The sequence below is a fragment of the Phascolarctos cinereus genome, unplaced genomic scaffold, assembly GCF_003287225.1.
Source record: "Phascolarctos cinereus isolate Bilbo 61053 unplaced genomic scaffold, phaCin_HiC Scaffold_9;HRSCAF=440, whole genome shotgun sequence".
In the NCBI taxonomy this organism is placed as follows: Eukaryota; Metazoa; Chordata; class Mammalia; order Diprotodontia; family Phascolarctidae; genus Phascolarctos; species Phascolarctos cinereus.
The window spans coordinates 130,098,671-130,121,500 of NW_027556402.1; the positions used below are offsets into that span (position 1 = coordinate 130,098,671).

The following is a 22,830-nucleotide window of genomic DNA, read 5'->3' on the forward strand; positions in this document are numbered from 1 at the left end:
AGACTACCTCTTCTTGCTTCACCCAGTTACGGTATGCTTGGGGAAATAAATGCTGCAGTTTTCAACTGAACCCAAAAACAAGCTGTTGCATTTAGCAAACAAACTCCTCAGCATTTAGTTCAGATCAACAGATAGTGATTGCATATGCATGACAAAGTTTAATGGCATTTACCAAAATTACCTGTATCACTAGAAAGGTGGCATCCTGGCATATCTTAAGCAATTTTCAGTTTATCAGAATTTGGATTTAACTTAGCAGGTTTTTTTAGAAGATTCAGTTGTACCAGCTTCTCCCTGTGGGTAGCTATGGACATTCTTGAAGTTCTTTGGTTCTGCAGATATTACTGGTGAAGCAGGAACTTGGCACAGTTATGGGAAACCCAAGGGACTTCAACATTAGTATTCTGGCGGTAACAAGAAGTCATCCCGACAAAATATTGAATATAAATTCATGAAACACTATATGAACCTGGGGAGATCAGCGAAGATCATGGAGTAGAAGGAAATAGTGCATCCTTGCTCTCTCCACAATGATTTAAGATGGACACCAAATCTAATAGTGCTTGGGAAATTGAAGGAGAAACTACAGTGGGTCATTTTTTCCAATAAAAGGTCACAAATTAGATATTCAAGCAAGTTACCTGGGCAGAAACTGTGTAACATATTAGGATCGTGGACTTACCACCCAGAACTCTGAGGTAGGGCAGTAAGGGGTAGCTTAGAGCTGATTTTCTCACTCCCAGCTTCTGCCAGCAGCTAGAGGTTTTCCAGAGGGGCCTGGAGAATAGTCTCAGTGAACACCCTCCCTCCCCAGCATGAAGTCACCCAGAGCAAATCATGGACTTAGTTCCTTACTCTTTCAGGAAAGCAGCACTGAGGAGTCTCTCTTAGGGCAGGATCAATCACTCAGCCACACACAGCTAACAACTGTTGGTTACCTAGAGCAGATTTGCTGGAATAATGAATAAACAACAAGAAAAAAGTGAAGAACCTTTGTGAGGACTGGAATGCTGAAGACACAAACCCAGAAGAGGAGAATAACTTCAAAATAACTCACAAGTAAAGCCTTAAGGCAAAACAGCTTGCCCTCAGATCAATTCGAATTCCTAGAAGAAATGATGCAAGAGTTTTGTTTTGTTTTTTTTAAATGAGTTAAAATAGTATTATAAATAAAATGAAAGCAATAGAGGACAGAACTAGAAAAGAAGTGACAGCTATGGAAGAGAGACTTGAAAAGAGAAAACAGCTTGGCACAAGAGGTACAAAACTTATCCAAGTAACATATTCTCTGAAAACTGGAATGGACCAAATGTAAGTTAATGGCTTCATGAGATATTAATGTCCATGAGACAACAAGAAATATTAAAGTAAAAAGCATGAAAATAGAGAAGAAAATATAGGGTTGCTTCTGTCAGAAACAAATGACCTAGGAAACAGATCAAGGAGAGCTAACTTAAGAATATTTGGACTACCTGAAAGCTATGACCAAAAAGAGACTGGATATCATATTTCAAGACATGAAAGAAAATGACCCAGATTTCTCAGATCTGGTGACAAAATGAAAATATAAAAAAATCCATTTGTTATCTCTCGTGAAAGAAATACCAAAATGAAAACTAGTATTAGAATCAATATCTGAGATGTTCCATGTCAAAGAAAAAAAACAGAACAACAAAACTCTTCAAGGTGGCAGAAAGAACGAGTTAAAATACTGAGGAACCATAGTCGGGTTCCTAAAATACAAGATTTAGCAGTTATCATTATAAAAGAGAACATGGAATAAGATATTCCAGCGGGCAAAAGATATAGGCTTACAACTAGCAAAGTTGAGTTTGATCCTATAAGTGGGGAAATGAATTTTTAAGAAATAGAGGACTTCTAAGAATTCCTAATGAGAAGACCAGAATTCAGTAGAAACTTTGAAATACCAATACTGGAATAAAAATAAACACAAAAAGTTAAATACAAGTGAGATGTCAGAATAGACTTTATAAGGATGAAATGTTTGCGTTCTAATGGGAGAGAGGAAGGAAAGGGAATGATGCAGCCATCCCCTAAGAAATAATATAGATATAAACAGAAGTCATAGAAGGAGTCAAATAAGATAGAGGTCCTGGGAGTGCTTTTTATTATATTTTGATGATCTTAAATGGATAAAGAAAAGTGAGGGGATAAAAGCATACACTAGGGGGAAAAAGAGGAGAAATGAGGGTGAGACATCATCTCACCTAATGGGAGGCCCAAGTGAAGTTCATTCAAAAAGGGAAAGAGTACCTAGAATAGATGTCACTTGAAAATTCACTTTGAACTGATGCAAAGTGAAGAGAGAAGAGCCAGGAGAACACTTCGTAGTATAACAACAAAACAGTTTTGAAAGACTTAAGAACTTCTTTATTACTATGAACAACCATGACTCCAGAGGATTGATGATTTACAATGCTGTCCACCTCCTGACAAAGAAGCAATGGACTAGATATACAGAGCAATGCATATGTTTTTGGACATGGCCAAGATGGGATTCTGTTTTACCTGACTGTATTTTGTTATAGACATCTTGTTGTTATTGTTATTGTTTGTTTTTCCCCTAGTGGTAGAGGTAGAGTGAGGTGGGGAGACAAACAGATGCCTGTTAATTGGGGGAAAAAATAATTAAAAATATATAAATGCCTCCAGTGTAAACAAAAAGACAAATGATTCATTTTTTGTTGGAACCACTTAAAAGATGACTTAGCTTCTTGTGGGGAGGGTAATAGGTGTGATTAGGGTTGGTGTGAGCAACAAGTAAGGTATCCCACTTACTTTTCTCTTTTTTCAAGCAATGATAGGAAAACATCTTGTTTGTATTTTGAGGGATGAAAGATGATCTAGTCATCATGAGGTATGATTATAATTAGCTGGATGAATTCCAGTATCTTTTCGTATGTTATTCCTTATCAGTAGAATTTAAGCTTCTTGAAGGCATCAACTGGTTTTCTGAAAACTGGAATCTTCCCAAATTCCCCATGCTTAGGGTGGGTACTTTCAAAAGTATAAATTGTTAAGTATTTGAAAATTGTAAATGATCCAAACTTCAGTTTCAACTCTTATTCCTTGGAAATTAAAAAGGGGCTTAGATAGTTAAATATTCAGTCATTAAGTTATAATGTCAATTTGCAAGTCAGTTTTTTGGAACCTAGGATATATTTCCCATTAAATGTGATAAATGACTGTTAGGTTCCAAATGTATCCCAGAAAATCCCATTTAATAATTATTTAGCTATGTTTGAATATATCCCTTATGCTTTCAATATGCTTTCAAAATGCTTTTAAGTTCATAAAAGTTCATAAAAGCTCATGTTGGTCTTCCTTCTACTTCCAGTGACTAGGCTAAGCTATTTTGAAACTGTAGTAGCTTCTATTAATTTTTCTGAAAATTGACAGATATTACTTTTAAAAATGTTTTCAAACAAAGGATTTAGCATTTTTGTTTTGGGGATTGGTAAAACCAGACTTTCTAAAGATACTAGTAAAAGTAGTCTGTGAAAGTAGATTTCTCTGGTGCTGTAATATACAGATTATCTAGATTTATAATGCATGTAAAGTCTAGGTATAAGATATAGATAGATATTAACACAAGTACTTTTAAAAAAATGTTTTGAGTCTAATGTACATATTTCTATGCTTTTCTTAAGTATTTGACTTTCCTTCTCACTTTAGCATTTTCTAGCGCCCTAAAATTGATTGTGTCATGTTGGTTTCCTGTTACTGCCATACTTTTTTGAGGGTATGTAATGATAAGGATATTTCATGGTATTCCTCAGAGTAGTCAAAAAGATAGCAACAGCTGCTTCAAAGAATAGCTACCCAAGGAGTTCTCAGTGCTTAGTAGAATTAGCCCTCATAATTTTTCACTAGCCTACTTTTATAAACTAATGTGTTTTGCAAGGGAGATAAATAAATGCCTTAGCTATTTGCTGTATATAAATGCTCCTATTAGAAAAATGGAATTCACATTATGAAGACTAAGGGATCGCTTTTACTATACACATGGCTAGAATGCTTTATATTTTATTTATACGTCTAATGTACAAGTTAAGAATGATACATACTTTTCCTGAAAGGCAACACCTTGACAACAAAAGGATAGTTCTTTTAAATGTAAAAGTTAATTAGTTTTATTCACTGAATGCCAGAATAAAAATTATTAAGTGGGATTATATATTCATTCTTCAGTTTATATCCATGTTGTATTTTTGTATCCATTTTGTACCATTTTATCGTACACTGAGAATGTGAAGCTGAATTACAATGGGCCTGGGGACTTGCTTTGGTCCACAGCTCCTATGGAAAAGTTCTGATTTAGATCCAGGCCAGCCCTGTTCGGTTAGGGGGTATTTAGAGAAGCCGAGTTAACATAGTTTATTGTTATTGTTCATTTGTTTCAGTTGTGTTTGACTCTATGACCCCACTTAGGGTTTTCTTGGTATAGATAACGGAGTGGTTTGCCATTTCCTTTTCCAGCTCATTTTATAGATGAGGAAACTGAGACAAACAGGGTTAAGTGACTTGCTCAGGGAGACACAGCACGAAAGTGTCTAAGGCCAGATTTGAACATCAGGAAGATGATTCTTCCTGACTTCAAGCCTGGCACTCTATTCACTGTGCCACCTAGCTGCCCATATGTTAGCATATGGGTTAGCATATGTTTTTGAACTCTGTTTTTCTAGATTGAAATAGACTGTTGTCTTTTCCCCATTTTCAACTCCTGTTCACATTCCTGAGTTACTGGGAATAGATGTAGTCTTAATTCCAAAATGGACTGACAGATTTACTGAGCTATATAAACATTCCAAGGAAACTTGCCCTATCTGTTATAATATCAGGGATATTTTTCAATATCATTTGAATTAAGGGAAAGACATATAAATATTTGTGAAATATATTGTATAAAATGTTAGTTGAGTTTGTCTTTCATGTGTGTTACTATAAATAAATGTTCAGCTTTACTGCATGCGTTGTATAAAATGTTCACCTTTGAGATTGGTAATTAGAAACAAAAAATTATTCCTCTTATGTCAGTTGACATTATGGCATCTGATTATTCCTATATGATCTGACTACTTAGTGGTACTATAATTATAGAATAATAATTATCATGGTCATGTTTTTTCTCAGATACAGGTTGGGGAGATGAAATTACAACTTGAAAATGTCACTAAGGAAAACGAGAGGTAAGTTAAATCTCATATCACATTCTTTTGTTCTTTATTAACATTCTTATCCCATGTTGTAAAATAGTATTTCTTTCACAAAATACCTAACTGGGTATTGTTAAGACTTACATGAATAGTCCAGACAACAAAGCAATAAAACTATCAAACACTGAATCCAATCAAATGTATATTCTTTTCAAGTTTGAGAATTAAAAATATTTTGTGCAATTTTGTTAGATGAAAGCTTATTTTCATTTTTTAAAATCAGTATTTGCAATTTTCAGGTCAAGGAGAAATACTTTTAGAATCATTAGATTCCTTGAAAAGCTTGATTTTTAAAAAATGGTATATTTCAAGAAACAAAAGCTTCCTGATTTATTAGAATCATAGGGCAAAGGAAAGATAGAATCAATCTATCATCTGTTGAAAGAAACTAAAAAGAGAGGTACTGGGAATGCTATGTCTAAAACTGAGCAGTGACATCAAAGCAGTAAAACTGAAAATATGTAGAAAGAAGCACTTCAAGTACCAATGGGCCACAGTCAGGATTACACAAGACTGAAAAGCTTCTACTATAATCTAGAGGTACTCTTGGAATGTAATATTCTAAGAGGTGAAAAAGAAATAGTCTTATAACCAAGAAAAACTTACCCTGAAAAGCTGAGTAGAATCCCACAGGGAGAAAATGGATCTTTAATGGAATAGAGGACTTTCATTATTTCTAATGAAAAGAACAGAACTAATTAGGAACTCTGAAATAAAATATACTAGAAGAAACAAGAGAAACCTAGAAAGGAAAATTTATTTGAGAATTGAAAAGGGCTGCGTAATGATGTGTTTATATTTTAATTGGGGAGAATAAATGTGTCCTTTTAGAACCTTAATATCTTCAAAGGAAGTTAAAGGAATTAAATAAGAAGAACAGAGGTGCTTTGTAGTATATTGGTTCTATTCAGAGGATTTGAAAAGGGGAAAGATTAGGAAAGGTGAAAAAATGCACTTGAATAAAAAGGAGGAAAAGGAGGACAGAACTTGATATTTCTCAACAATAGATGCACTAAAAGAAGACTATATAAATATAGAGGAAGGGCTGGGAGGGAGTAGACATTACTAGATGAACCTCACTCTTATTGAAACTGATAAAAGGGGGTTGAATATACACACAGTTAGTTACTAAAATATATCAAATACAACAGAAAAAACAAGTGGGGATAGAGTAAGGAGAGGGGTTTAATAGGGTGGACATTACTGGGAAAGGAATAGTCATAAGCAAAACAGACTTCCTCATCCTGAAATGGGAAAAGCAAATAACTAAACTCTATGGGGATGCCTTAGATCACTTCTTAAATGTAATAGAATATTGTTGGAACATAAGAAATGACAAACAATATTATTTAAGAAAAGCCTGGGTAGTATGAAGTGACACAAGATGAAGTGAGCAGAAGTAGGAAAACAATTTATACAAGAATAACTGTAAAGAAAAACAGCTTTGAAAGACTTAAGAACTCAGACCACTGCAACTCTAAGGATGTCTTAGAGGACCTGTGGTGAAGCATGGTATTCCTACTTTCTGTCAGAGAGAAGATGGAAACAAGAAATTTTTGGTTGTGATCACTGTGTGGATTCATTTTGCTTGACTGTGTTAAAAGAGTTCTTTTTAAAAAAGGCTTCTATTTGTTAAAGAGTTTTTAAAATTTTCTTTACTTCTTTCAGTTAGTTATGGAGAAGGATATGAGATTGGGCAACAATAGTGATGTCAGAAAAAATGAAACATTTAAAAAAAACACATGGATGAGAACATGCATTTCTCACAGATGAGAAATTTTTTTTTAAATGCGCATATGAGGTTAAGAAGGAAACACAGATAAGTAGGACATTTTTGAAAGTATAGAATGATGTACTTTTAAAAAAATTAAGTGATGTGAAATGGGGATTTATGATTTAATAGAGAAACATCTTTTTTCTTGTCTGTGTCTAGAAATGCTTCTTTTTGGTGTTTGAGAATTTGAAAAAGAATATTGGTAGCAAAAATAATTGTCCTTTTTAAAGCTTAAATAACAGAAATATAAAACCCAGATTTTATAATGTAAAGCTAAAACTACAACACACACAATATTCTGCAGTTTAAAAAATTTGCAAGAGATAGGTAATCAAATCTGACACGACCATCACTGAGTAACCTAAGATTCGTCTGATTTCTCTAGAAAGCCAATTCTGATTTAACATTGCTAGAATCAAGGCCTATCTTTGTTATAGCCTGGCACAGTTTAGACCTTATTTATTTTTTTATCTGCCATGTCTGAGGCTTTATTGAAATTCTTAGAGTCTATAGTTGAGTATAGTGTCTAGAAGTCTATCCAGATGTTTTGCTGTATCAGTGTTAATAGAAGAAATGGGTGTAGTCCTTGCTATTAGGGAGCCTGAGGATGGTGGATTGCTTGAGTATTGGGGTTCTGAGCTGCAGTACATCTAAAAATGATCAGATATCCTCACTAAGTCTAACGCCTGTACGGTGAGCCTTCAAGAGCTATCATGCTGGCTAAGGAGCGGAAAACTGGCCCATGTTGGAAATGGAAAAGTTTAAAATTCAGTACTCATCAGCATTGGGGCTAGTTCAGTGAGTAGCCAGTGCATTTCTAGGCTGAGGGACATAGGGGGACCCAATCTAAAAAAAAATTGATATAGTAGATACCATAATTGTCTTTTATCACCAACTTATGAGTGAGCTATGTTAAAGAACTAGTATTTGTCAATTGTTTGGAGTTTGGAATTTGTCTTACCATATAAATAATGAGTATTGTAAATGATGTTTTAAATTCCTAAGGTGACCCATAGAAGCATAATGGGCTGATAATTTCAGAAGAAATAATAGTAGTAATAGCCATAATCCCTTATGAATCCTTTTCTAAGTAAAAAATGTTTGGAAGGCAAAGAATAGATGGAGCAACTGAGCAATTTCTGTGGAAATATCATCATGATAGTATTTGGTGAGAGAGGAGAGGGCAGGAGAAAAAGGGAGATTTAACAGTACTGAGGAGGGAAGGAACTGGACTTTAGTGGCAATAGGTTTTGTTCCTTTAGGCAGTGGTCAGAAAGCAGAGCTTGACCTTTTTATGAGTTATTCTTAAGCCAGGAATGGCTTGTACATTGGAGGAGAAAAAAAGCTATGTAGAGAGTCTTTTTCCCCTACTTTTAGAGGAAAGAATCTTGTCTTTGGCACTTAGTAGCTGCGTGGCCATTGGCAAGTTATTAACCTTTCAGCTTCAGTTTACTAATAAACTGTTATTAATAATAAAAATACTTGTAAAGAGGAATTGTGATGTAGTTGATAGATACATAGCTTTAGAGTTAGGATGACCTGGGTCCATATTCTACCTCTGACACACTGTGGATGTGTGAACCTGGGCAGCACACTTAACCTCTTAGTGCCTAGGCAATTTTCCAATACCATAGGTTGCAAAGGAGTTGCTTGTTTGCATTGGTAGAGAAATTTTCCTTACTGGAATTCACTAGACTGATAAAATTACAGTCCTATAGTATCTACCCAATAGCATTGTTATGAAGATCAAATGAGGTAAAATGCTTTGAAAAATCTTAAAGTGTTATGATTCAGAATATCATTATGAATGTTAGTCATCTTAGAACAGAGCCATGTTGTTTACTTTTCATATTCTTCCATGATGGTGAAAAATTTATTAAAATTGAGCTAATTATTTCAAAATGATAAAGAAAGCCACTGATCCTAACTTCTTTTATGAGGAAAAAAAATGTAATCTTAATACCTAAACTAAGGAAGGATAAAGTAAGAAGGAGAATTATAGACCAAAATCATTAATGAATATTGATTTGAAATCTTTAAATAAAATCCTGTCAGAGTAGTAGTTTATCCAAGAAATAATTAATTATGACCAAATTGGATTTGTACCAGTAGTGCAAGGGTGGTTCGACATTAGGTAAACAATTAATAATTAATCATATTTAAAATATAAACATCCTAGATCACATTATTATCTTAAGAGATATAGAAATGAACTTTGACAAAGTATAACATTTATTTATGCTAAAATCTCTACAAAGTATAGCAAAATCTTTTTTTCCAATATAATGTTTTTATCTGAAAACAAAAAGAAGCATTATATGCAGTGGGGTTACACTAGAAATTTTCTCAATACATACAAGAGTAAAGCAAGGATGTCCCCCTTCCTGCTATTATTGTTATAGAAATCCTAGCAACAGCAGAAATGTACTAGAAAGAGTTACAGGAGTATGTAGGCAAAAAGGAGACAAAACTAATGACATTATGGTTTACTTAGAAAATCCTAGGGAATAAGCTTCAACAAAGCTTTGGGCTATAAAATAAACCCACAAATATCAATCACATTTCGTATAAAAACAAATCTAAGAGAAGACAATAGGAAAGAAAACCCCATTCAAAATAACTGTAAAATGCATGAAATATTTGGGAATCAGTCTTATCAAAGTACACACAACATTTGCGTAGTTTCAATTACAAAATACTTCCTGAAGAAGTAAAAAAGAACTTTAATTGATGGCAAAATATTCAGTGATTAGTGCTGGATTTTGTCAATATGGTGAGAATGATAATATTGTTAAAGATAATTTTTAGTCTTATTTCTATATCGATCAAAATAGGAAGAGATATTTTGCAGAACTAGGTGTAATCATTTAAGAATTCATTTGGAGGGAAATAATGAAAGAAGATAGGAATAAAAGAGGTAATAATGCTTCTAGATTTCAAACTGTATTATAAAACAGCCATCAACAGACTCATATGCTTTTAGTTTAAAAAAATAGAAAAGCAGATAAGTGGAACAGACCACATGGGAGAGTCATAAATAATGATAATAACACAGAGTTTGAGAAACCTAAAAACAAATTACTTAGGAAAAAACTCTGTATTTGATTTAAAAAAAACCTGCTGAGAAAACTGGAAAGTAGTCTGGTAGAAATTAGCTTAGATCAAGACTTTACAAAATATTCCACATTAAATTCAAAATGGCTATACAGTCTGAATGCCAAATATCATATTGTAAAAAGAAAAATTAGAAGAGCATGTCAGATATTTTTTACAGGTATAGATAGGTAAGAGAATGAATTCTTAACCAAACAAGGGGTGTTGATCACAGTGTGAAACAAGTTATCCCTTTATTCTTCATAGGATATCTTGTTATCCTGCTGCATGTATCAGTCATCATTAAAGTTTGTGGTATTTTTACTTTAGGTTTTTACTTTTATAAACATTAACACTTTATATGAAAATCATCATTCTTTAATAATTAATGATGTTGTTTACAGGGTCTTTATAGTAAATATGGTTTTCTTTGATCTTAAAGTCATCAAGTGCCTTTTTCCCCTCTGTTGTGTCTTGTTTTTGAAGTCAATGAGATAATATGATTCAATATTAATATGTAATATTTACTTTAGGAAGAATTAAGTAATTTAACTGTTTTGTATCATGTGAGAAGATTTAATTCTCTGAAGTCATCTGTTTATGTTTTAAACCAAAAAAGTATAAACAAATAATGGAATGTAGCTACAGATGAAAGAAACATAATTTCTTAATCTTAAATTCATGAAAATTTATTAAGTTCTTAAGTCTGCCTGTAGCCTAAAGCTTTCAGTAAATTTCACTATTGAAAGGAAAGAATAATTGTTGCTCATTCATTTTTGTGTTAGTTTTCTGTGCTTGTACAACATATATTTTAAAGTTCAGCCAGGGGTAAAAACCTTTCAAAGAATAAGTAAAGATATTTTAAGATTCAATTTTAAGATGATAGAGGAAAATGCAAAAATATATAATAATTAACATAATGATTCATTGAAGTAGTACATGCCTTTATTAATACATGTATAACACATGATGAAAAATGTTATAGCAGCATCTCACTTTTTTGAAACTTTTATATCAGTCATTCTCCCCTGTGGGGAATATGTCTGAGACCGAGAAAATAAGAAAAAAAAATTCCTGAGAAGCTAACTGCCCGGAATCTACACATTAAAATTAAATGAAGTTTACTTATTAGAGAGATTCTTCAGTACCTCGTGTGGCAAGTTAGCCTTCTTTAATACAAAATTCTAACAAACTTGATAATGTAATTTCTAAATCTAAAGTACATTTGAAAGATATAAACCCATAGCTATTCTAAATTACTTATTTCCCAAGGGCTTTTTATGGTCAGTCTTTACTGTACACTTAGTAAATATGAAAAGTTCTCATTACTATGGACATTCTCTCAAATATTGCTTGACAGCCAATGTTTCTTTGTTGATAACTAATACCCAGACTGCTAATTTATAGGGTTTTTAGTTTTGTTTTGACATCCCAGTTTCCTCTTTTTTATTGTACATTACATATTGTAAAGACAGCAATTATTATCCTACACATTTAACCATCTCCTTGCTTCAGGAGGTGCTTCATGTTTGAGAGAGGGCAGACCTGTCAGACAGAGGAAGGGAGATGGAAAGGGATCTATCAGTGGGCTGCAGAATGGGTATACTGGACAGCTTCCTTCCACCTCCTGAGTCAGGTCTTCATAGGCTTCATAACTTAGTTTGAAGTGAATTCAAATGTAAGTACAAAAATAAATATACATGATCCAAAGTCAAATATAATTTATTTTTATAGTATTTGTTCTTTGGGTTTTCTTTCCATTGGCATGAGAACTGACCATTTAGGAAAATGAAAATGTATTTTTTCTACATGTTAGATTTTGAAAAGTAGTTATTCATTTAGTTTTACCTATGTTTATTTTTGTGCTCATATTGCAAAGAAGAGTAAAAGAAAATCAGAAAATGATTTTGAAAAATGCTATTCAATAATCTGATGGAAATTGAAACTCTTTTGCCACACTCAATTAGAAATACAAAATAATATCTGTTTGATAATTAAGCTTTCATAATCACACATGCTATTCTTTACTTTAACTAACATTCTATTTTACCAATTTCGAAATTGAAATTTTTCAACTTAAATATGTAATGATAATTATTGAGATTTAAGTGAAAGTTGTGTAGAGATTTTTACAAATAACCCCTTTTTGAGGTTAATACTCCCCTCCCCCCAGTATTTTTTGGTAATAGAAAATATATTTATTTGTAAAAATATTTACTTAGGGAGTATAATTCTGTGATCCTAAATAAATAGTCAACTGCATCACACAGTCAAATAGATATTTCCATAATTATTTCTTGTAATGTTAGTTTTTCTGTATTTTCATTGAATTTTGGTATCAATCCTTGTTTTCTTTTTTTTTTTTTAAAGAGGTGACTAAATTTCTTTGATTCCAGAGAAGTGATCGGTTTTGTTTTGGAAATTTTAAATAGGTACCTTAGATGTACTTACTTGGATTAAAGTAGTATTTTCTACTTCAAAATTACTTTGAAAAGATGAAATATTTGTTTGGAGTGCCAGCTTTTATGTAATTATATCAGAAAACTCCTGTTTAAGTGAATAAACCAAATTTCACGTTTTAGGGCATTTTTTTGCTCAAATTAATTGTTAGTCTTGAATTTACCTTTAAAGCTAACACTAAATTATTTGCAAAATTTTATGTAAGTAGGTAGATGGTCTTTAATCTACAAGCATTAATTTTATTCTATAGTATTGGTTGAGGCTAGCTAGAGGCAAGAGAATTGTATCTGAAGAACTATAGAAAACAATGACTATTTTAATAAGAATAAAACTACTTTTATCCTTTAATTTTCAATATAAAATCATTCATAATTATTTTGTAGAGTTCTTAATTTTTTTTTCTCTCTGAAAGTGAGATGTAACATCTAACTTTTACCTCCTATGAAAAGTTTAGGCTTCCCTATGACAGTTTGAACTTTATTTTAAATTAATTATATCCAGTTTCATGCATTTAAAATTATGGATTTGTCTTTTCATTATAATATAATATTTGATGAAGATTATGCTGTTATTTTTAATTTCCAGTTTGGAAGTATATTTCAGAATGATTTTGTATGAAGAATTATTTTTTATTTAATTATTTGTTTCATTTGTACTTGAATGTTTATTACTATTTTAAAATATTGACCATAAACCATTAAAAAAATTCCAGTTATTAAACATAAGTTAGATTATTATTGTATTACTATTTTGCTAAAGGTTGCATGGTGAACTAAAAGAAGCTGTCGAAAAGCAGTTAGAGGTCCTTCCTTTTGGTACTTTATTGGGCACTGATGTGTTTACAGATGAAGAAATGGTCAGGAACCTACAAGAGCAGTTACAACTAGCTAATCAAGTAAGTTAACAGTAAATATGCTATTCCATTTCTTAAGTTTGACCCTGCCTGAAAACAACAACAACAACAAAAATCTTCAAAGCCCATACAACTGTTCTTTGGAAGCTGACATTTCAAAATGTATTTCAGTTTACAGTGATATATTTTAAAACTTTTGACATGTATTTAGACCTTTAGACACCTTTGAATTTTTAAAAAATGTATAATTTGTAGTCAGTATTTATTCTCATTTCATTAAAAAAAGTCTAATTGACAAATCTTGCTTGGATAAGCACTTAGAAAGACTAATGTTTAAAATTCATGTGAAGAAATGAGCATACTCAGATATTCAAGTGATAGCCTTGGTACTTTCTTCACCTGAGATCGTAAGAAAATTTAAGGAAATTATGTAATTTGATTCTCAAAGTAATGTACTGAGTAACATTTCTTTTTGATCAACTTGTGCACAAGGGAAAATACAAACACTTTAGATTCTATGATTCAAATTGCCTGAATTACATTACAAAATATTAGAATATTGGAGGTTTCTAGACCACTAACACTGTACAGTAAGTTGTATAGCATTTTAAAAATAGTTTTAAAGCCTACATTCCTATAATTTAAGTTTTGAAATTTTTTTTGAAGTAAGTGATCCACATTAGCAAAAAAGAAAATCTTGGTTTGTAGGAATGTGTTTGCAAGAGCCTTTTCTCCACCTGTCACACTTCATTAACAATAAAACAGTGTTGATAAAGAGAATAGGTCAGAAAAGTATTGTAGAGAATTGACATAATAAATGAGGATCTTAGCTTTGAGTATTCAGTTCTTGTAAAATATAAAAGTAAGACTGATGGATAGATTAAGATTTTATTATAGACCTTAAATCAAAAAAAGAATCTCAATCTCTCTGTCTCTCTCTCCCTCTCTCTCTCTCTTCTTCTTCCTCCTCCTCCTCCTCCTCCTCCTCCTCCTCCAGCTTACAGTTTACTGTGGTTTGTTCAGTATTAGATGTATCTGCTTTGTGACTGCAGGTATGGTATTATGTTCAAAGTATTAGAGAACTTGATTTCCTATAGTTCATCATCTACATTTACTTAATACTAACTTTTGAATATTTTTTCGTGTGTAAGAAGACCACATTTCTGATGGAGATCCTTTTTGTGTGTCTATTCATTTGTAACTATGCTGGGTGCCTGAAGGATCTTTTTTGCCAATCCCTGGAAGTGTAACAGTTTTTCTGTAATTATGTGCATAAGTTCCTCTGCCCCACCCCCCCTCCAAGTACATTCTTTCCTAGATAGAATCTATCCATAGACTATACTGAGAAATGCCATTACTATTACTTTAGTTGGCAAAATGTACTTTTTTTTTTAAGTTTCAGTTCAATATAGCATTTCCCTCTTTTTTATTTATAAAACAAGCAAATATCTTTTTGTGGAAATAAACTCTCTTAGAATAAAATTCCCATTCTATTTCTCAAATTTTATGAATTTAGGGAACAGGATAGATAACTTAAACTGAATACGAAGCATTGACTCTCCTGTGTCTGTTTTTTCCCCTTACGATCCAGTGGTTAAAAGGCAACACTTAATTTAATATGCTTTTTACACCACACATGCTCTACTTAAATCCTATTACTGGGCTAATAGAACAGGAATAAACAGATAATATGGGTATGTGGGAATCTTCCAAAGGAAACTTTTAAAAAATATGTACCATATTGTAATGGCTGGACATTTTTTTTTTACTTTAAAACTACCATTGACTCTTTATCCCTATAAATTAAGGAATCATATTTGACTGAAAATTTACATTTCTTATAGCCATCTCCTTTTATTTCCTTTTCCCTTCTCCCTAATCTTTCCTTTTTCCCCCCTCAACATCCCTTCCTCTTTCTTCCTTCTTCCTTTCCTTTTTTCCTTCTTCCTTCTTCTCTCCGTCAGTCTGTTCTGTTTCTGTCTCTGTGTCATTGCCTCTCCTTCCTTTCCACCCCTGTCTCTCTACTTAGGGAGCCTACAATCTACTTTTTTTTTTCAGCATTATACATATTCTATTTTATGATGGCAAGTAGAGTGGCTATGTTTGCTTTTTACAGAACTATCTTTTCCATAATTCACCATTTTCAATTTTAGGGCTTAGATAATAGAAATTTACATTTCTCCTCACCTTTTTACTCATTTTAAAGTAAATGCTAATATCTTAACTTCCTTGAAGAGTTATTTAAGGGAGCTACTAGGCTATTGAGTCTGTCCTAGAGTGGTTTTCCCTGCCACACCCCATGTAAAATGTTCATCACATTTTTAAAGTGTCTTATGTTATAACAAAACACAGAGTATTATTTCAGCATTCTCTTGGAGGCGGAATTTGGGTGCCAAAGTAGCAACTTATAAGTTGAGATTTGAAAAGACTAAGCAGACACTCCTCTTATAGTCCTTTTTAATATTTTACATATTTGAAGAGGATAGCTACTGGCCTAAAACTATGCCTGGTTTCTTTGAAGAATGATGATTTCAGCTGTGGAGATCTTAGTTCAATATATTTCATAATTCTATAGTTCAGTGGATTAATGATATTATCCAATGGAATAATAAAACCTTTTACAATTAAGAGATTTAGAAGTTTAATTTATTCTTATTTTAAAGAAAGTGCTGTCATGCAGAAGGCTTCATCTGTACTGTCCTATGACCAGTTAATATAATTAAAATAGTAATAACTTTTTTTTAATAGGAGAAAAACCAGGCTGTGGAACTCTGGCAGACAGTGTCACAGGAGTTAGACAGACTACAGAAACTCTATCAAGATCATATGACTGATACTCAAATTTATGTAGTTGAAAGACAAAAACAAAAGGTAATTTTCAGTTTTAATTTTGGAAAAAATGACTAATTAAAATTAAACATCTGTTCCTCTCTTTAAAGTCATATGTGTTCCAAACTTTCCTGTTCATGTTAAAGTTACCTCTATGCTTCTAGGCAGCTAAGGTCATCACCTTAGGGCCTTGCCTCTTCTACCTTTTCACATATATACAGTAAATTGCCAAGTCTTCTCAATTCTATTTTTACGATGTCTCTCACATCTGTTCCTTTCTCTTCATTCACATAGCCCCTAGTGTGGCCCTCAACATGCCCTACTATACTATTGTTGTAATCTCCTCATTGATTTCCTTGCATCTAGCCTCCCTCTTCTCTAATTCATCTTCTGTACAGCATTCCACATTGATAATACTAAAACACAGATCTATTTTTAGTAGATCCCTGTTCCTCCTAGAATAAAATACAAATTATTCAGCATGGTATTTAAAACACTCTACTGTCTGGCTTACTACCTATTCCTCTACATCGTATTCCATTTTCTGTTCCTTTGCACTGCTGAGCCCTCCATGGCTAGAATACATTTTTTCCTCACTTATGCTTTATAGATTCCTTCAAAGCATAACTCAGGTTTCAACCCTACACAAAGTTTTTCAATGCATGTGTCTATGAATATTCTATGTACATAATATCTTCTGTCTATGCTTTATTTCCTCCTCCTCCTCCCTGTGTTGGAATGTTGCTGTAAAACTAGTATTACATGTGAGTTCAGTTCTTCCCCTGGGGATCCTGGACCTCTAGCATAAAGTCTCAATTACTACCACTTCCTCCTCCAGTTGCCTAATGTTTGGAAAGGAAGCATTTTTGCCATTGTCACCCTTCATTATTATAGAACCCTGGAGAATGGAGCCTCCAGTTAATTAGTTCTTCTCCTTTTCTATAGTTAACAGATTCACACCTCCTGTTACTTTTATCCCTAATGATGAAAATAACTTTACCCTGCTATTTTTCCAAATGTGGTCTTAAATTTTAAGCATAATATTTTACATTAGGGTTGGTAGACCTGGAGTCAGAAAAAACCTCAGTTCAAATCCTGCCTCAGACACCTAGCTATATTGTGATCCTGAGCAAATCACTTCATCTCTGCCTGCCTCAGTTTCCTTATCTGTAAGATGAAGATAATAATAGCACCTAACTCCCACGGCTGTTGTGAGGATAAAATGAGATATTTGTAAAGTGTTTTATAAACCTTAAAGTGCTATATAAATGCTATTGATCATCATCAGTCATCATCATTGTTACATTTAATCTTAGTTTGACAAGCTATTATAGCTTGTCAAGATTTTTTTTATTCTGAATTGTCACCTAGGATATCATCTCTCTTAGCACTATCATTTGAAAATCTGAAAGAATGTTCCTGATATGTTCATTCTCATTATTAACAAATAATGAGTAAGATAGGACCAAATGAAAAACAAAAATAATTAACTTGTTTTAAAATTGTGAAGCATTGAAGTATTAATCCCCCTGAAAAGAATTTTTTCATCTGGGTGGAGAGTTTTTAAATTTTTTTAACTGAAGTCAGAGATAATAACCTTAATGATTTTGATAGTCTCTGTAAGAGGTTCACCAATCTTGGTCAGGATACATTTCTTTTTTTGTTTTGTTTGTCTTGTTTTGTTTTAATATTATATTTTTTCCAATTACATGTAAAAACAATTTTTAACCTCCATTTTTTACAGGTATGAATAATAATTTCTTTCCTATCCTCCTTCCCCTCCCCCTTCCTTGAGAATCGATTTGATAAGTTATACATGTGCAATCATGCAAAACATTTCCATATTAGTCATGTTGTAAAAGAAAACACAGACAAAAAAAAAAAGAAAAAGAAAGTAAAAAAAAACACCCCAGTATGTTTTTGTCTGCCTTCAGATCCTGTCAGTTCTTTCTGTGGAAGTGGATAGCATTTTTCATCATAGATCCTTAAGAATTGTCTTGGATCACTGCATTGCTGAGAATAGCTAAGTAATTCACAGTTGATAACTGTATATTTCCATTACTGTGTACAATGTTCTCCTGGTTCTGCTCCCTTCACTTTGCATCAGTTCATGTAAGTCTTTCCTGGTTTTTCTGAAACTATCTCCCTTATTATTTCTTTTTTGTTTGTTTGTTTTGTTTTTGGTTTTTTTTGGTGAGACAGTTGGGTTAAGTGACTTGCCCATAGTCACACAGCTAGGAAATACTTTGTGTCTGAGGCCAGATTTGAACTCAGGTCTCCTGACTCCAGGGCCAGCGCCCTATCCACTGCACCACCTAGCTGCCCTCCCTTAATTTTTCTTATAGGACAATACTGTTCCATCACAAAAATATACCACAACTTGTTCAGCCATTCCCCAATTGATGAGTATCTCTTCAATTTCCAATTCTTCGTTAACCACAGAAAGAGATGCTGTAAATATTTTTGTACATTATAAATCCTTTTTTTCATTTTCTTTTGCTTTGATCTCTTTGAGATACCATCCTGGAGGTGGTATTGCTGCATCAAAGGATATGCACAGTTTTATACACTTTGGACATAGTTCTAAATTGCTCTCCAGAATGGTTGAATCAGTTCACAACTTCACCAACAGTACATTAGTGTCCCATTTTTCCCACATTCCCCTCCAACATTTGTCATTTTCTGTTTCTATCTAATTAGCCATTCTGATAGGTGTGAAGTGGTACCTCAGAGTTATTTTAATTTATATTTCTCCAATCAATAGTGATTTAGTTTTCAATATGATTATAAATAGCTTTGATTTCTTCATCTGAAAACTGTCTGTTTGTATCCTTTGACCATTTATAAATTGGGGAATGACTTGTATTCTTATAAATTTGACTCAGTTCTGTATATGTTTGAGAGATGAGGCCTCTATCAGAGAAACTTGCTGTAAATTTTTTCCCCTTTTTATCACATTAATATATATTTGTGTAATAAAACAAGCATTTCTGTAACATAGTACAATAAAAAAAGATGATTGTACATGAAAGTGCAAATCTGCCATGCACAACTTGCTATTTCTTTCAAATATAAAACAAAATTATCATGTAAATTTCTTCTTTTTTTCCTCTCCTCCTTCCCTCATGGCTACCATTAGACACAAATAGGGGTGTGTGTGTGTGTGTGTGTGTATAATATGTATGTATATGTGTAAAATTATTTTGTACTTCTGTTTATCAGTTCTTTCTCTGTATGCAGATAGCGTTTTTCTTCATGTGTCATTTGTAGTTAATTTGCGTATTTACAATAGTCAAAATAACTTATTCACTCAAAGTCATTCTTAAAACAATATTCTGTTGATAATTAAATTTTTGAAAGTTATTGAAAATAAATTTTTTCCCCAAATTTTTAGGCAGGATACATTTCACACATCTATCTGAAAATAGATAAGTTTCTACAGAGATGTAGGTTACTATTTATGGGCTCTAAAACTTAAATACGTTAGTTTTTATTTGGTCCTTTAGTCTGTTAAAATGGTCCTTTTTATGCTTCTTCGACCCATCTGCTACAGTATCTTAATAGTATTTAACGTGTGAAAAATTAAGGGGAGAAAATTTTAGCCTTTCTTAGTATTTGCTTGTTTTGCATTCTTTTAGCTTTTATTTGAATGTTAAACTTGTTTTGGTCAGTAATCAGACATTTAGTGTGATTTACATTTCTCTTTTAGGATCAGCTGACTAACTTTAAGCAACTGACACAACAACTTCATGTAGCTAATGAGAACATAGAAATGGTAAGTGAAAATATCTGTTGAAGATAGAGAGAAACCAAAAAATTACCATAGAAAGAGAAATTGTCATTAAAATAGATCTCTGTTAATGTCTTTTGTTCTTGTATTTCCTACATTTCCCACTGCATCTGTCCCTATTGCTTCTTCCAGAGAGCAATCTCTAATAATAAGCAAAAAAAAAAAAAGAGGAAAAAGGGGAAAAAAAACCAACTAGCGTGCTGAAAAAGCTTATGTCGTGTAGTGTTACATACCCATGGAATTGCCTTGCCTTCCCCCTCTTTTACCAAAGTTCGGGGAGCTATCTTTTCATATCTCTTCTTTGGGGCCAAATTTGACCTTTATCTCACAACATTCACCATCACTTGTTCTGTGGTGGTTGTTCTTTCCATTGATGTAATCATTTTTGTAGTACTATATCATTTATAGTATTTTTCTGGATGTGCTCACTTCACTGTGTATTAGCTCATATAAGTCTTTCCATGCGTCTCTGTATTCAATATGTTTATTATTGCTCATGACACATTAATGTTCTGTTACATTCACGTGTCATAATTTGTTTAGACATTCCCTAATCAATGGGCATCTACTTTATTTTCTGGTTTGCTATCACAAAGAGTGCTCAGCTTATAAATATTTTGGTGTATGTAAAGCTATTTTGTTAATGACTTCCTTGGGGAGAAAATAGCATTTGTTAATGCTTTGTCAAAGGAACTAATTTGGAAAAGAAATTTGTTAAAAATCTTAATATGAATCACAATTTCTCTCTCTTTTATTTTTAGTAGAATGGTTCACAAATTGAGTGCCAGAAATATATGTGTGTTTATGCATATATTGTGTACATATTTATGAAACCAATTGTTGAATAATCAAATTAAATATTTAGTTGTCTGAAAATGCTCTTTTATTACTCACTGAGCCTCCGTAAGAAAATACTGCAGAACAGTTCAGTTCCTTTTTCTCTGATATGCATTCATTCAGTAAGTATTTATGCAATAATATGCCAGGTGCTGTGCTAGATATGTGGGACACATAGACCAAATATGAAGAATCCCTGATGTCAAAGAGCTTACATTTTCTGAAGTCATTCAGATATTTGTTGATCAACAATATTAATGAGTGGAATTTACATACTGTTTCAGGTTTTAGAGTGTTTTACATACATATCTGATTTGAGCCTCACAACAACATTGTGAGATTGCCTTAAGTTTGGTGTAGCTAAATTGCTGAGGAGTCTTTCCCTGAAGTAATTGTTCTTAGTTCTCTAGTTCTCTGCTGACTTTTACAGTTCTACCTTCCTTCTTATCCCTCCCCTCCTTTCCTTTTACCCCCTTAAACTCTTTTCCATCTCTTTCTTCTTTTTTCCCTTTAGCTTTTTTGAAGTTATTAATTAGAATTTTTTTTAATCTCATTGTTGAGTAGAAGGATTATGACATCAAAAGAAATTCTCTCTTTTCCCTTCATTCTTGCTCAGTTCAAAATTACTTCTCTTTTTTGCTCATATTCAATGAACAAATCATGTTCCAAAGTAGAATTGTGACATCAGAAGTAAGTCATCTGGTTCTTTTTTAATATTTTACTTTTTTTCTTTCTCCTCTAATCATTTAAAATTATTTTTTTGTTTTTATGCTTATTACAAAACAGATTTCTAATTCTTGTGTCTACTTAGATCCAAAATGAGGACCTTAATGTCTTCAAACTCTTGTAAGTGTTAATTTCCTTTTCACTCATGATATTTTGGCCATCTTATTCCTTGCTAACTGCTCACCAGTAGGATATTTGGGGAAATGAAAGGACAAACTTAAATCAGGCTAACAGAGAATAATGGCTCAGACGAGTTTTAATCATCAGTGGATTCATTAACTCCTTTTATCCCTACTCCCATTATAATTTTGAAGTTATTGTTGATCCTAGGTTATATTTATAGTTATAGAAAATTCAGTCATACAGAATTTCACATAAGTATTTAAAGAAACAAATCTGGTTATCATTTCTTCATTTTTCTAACCAGTCAGTTTGTACATGTAGTTCTGTACATGTTTCAAGACGTGCCAAAACTGGCTCTGCTTTCTATCGATTTCTATAAATTTTCCTACATCAGCACATGCGGGTAAATATCCTTATAACAGTATCAGAATTAGTTTAATATTACTTTTCCTGAGTATGTGCCTCATATTGCTTCCCTGTCTTAACTATATATGCTTACCTATCTTATAGGACAACTGTGGTACAATGTATTAAAAATCATTTTACATTTTTGTCGACATAGAAAAGTGTAAAGCAGTATTAAAATTATCCAGAGGAAAACAATAATGTATGTAACTAAGAAAATTTCTAATGGAATAATCCTCTTAACATGGGAGTGATAATTTAAGAGAAAGATAATTTAAGTTATTACAGCTATTCATTCTAGTTTCATATGTTAAGAAGATCTGAATTGTATTGTATTCTTTCTTAATGTAATGGTTCATCTATTTTATTGGGAATGGGCCTGTGATTTTATTAGTATAGAAAATTCCAAGTGAGGAAATTCCATCCACCAATGCAGGTCAGCACCTTTTTTCTAACTGATACGTTTAAGGAGTTTCCTAGAGCAGAGATATCAAGCACATTGCAGCTGGCAACACTCTCGAATACAGTTTAAGTCAGATTAAAATATAATTGGGAAATACGTAACAAAATAAATAAAAATATAATAGAACATAGATAATGCAAATATGTAGTTTTCTAAATCAATAAGTGGCCCCTCTACTAAAAATAAAAGATAGAAGGATCAAGAGATAATGTGGAGAGAGCCAGCTTTAGAATCAGGAAT

General features: G+C 32.5%; 1 protein-coding gene across 3 annotated transcripts in view; it reads left to right on the forward strand.

Annotated features, from left to right (window-relative positions):
• SCLT1 (sodium channel and clathrin linker 1) overlaps positions 1–22,830 on the forward strand; it is a 254,552-nt gene that overhangs the window by 58,067 nt on the left and 173,655 nt on the right. For 2 of the 3 annotated variants that reach the window (XM_020974031.2, XM_078148099.1), the window contains exons 5-8: positions 5,155–5,210; positions 13,324–13,459; positions 16,166–16,288; positions 19,956–20,021. In XM_020974031.2, the coding sequence (XP_020829690.1) occupies positions 5,155–5,210; positions 13,324–13,459; positions 16,166–16,288; positions 19,956–20,021 (381 nt within the window). Of the gene's footprint in view, positions 1–5,154; positions 5,211–11,699; positions 11,783–13,323; positions 13,460–16,165; positions 16,289–19,955; positions 20,022–22,830 lie in introns of those variants that run through there. The other variant, XM_020974034.2, reaches the window with a different exon arrangement.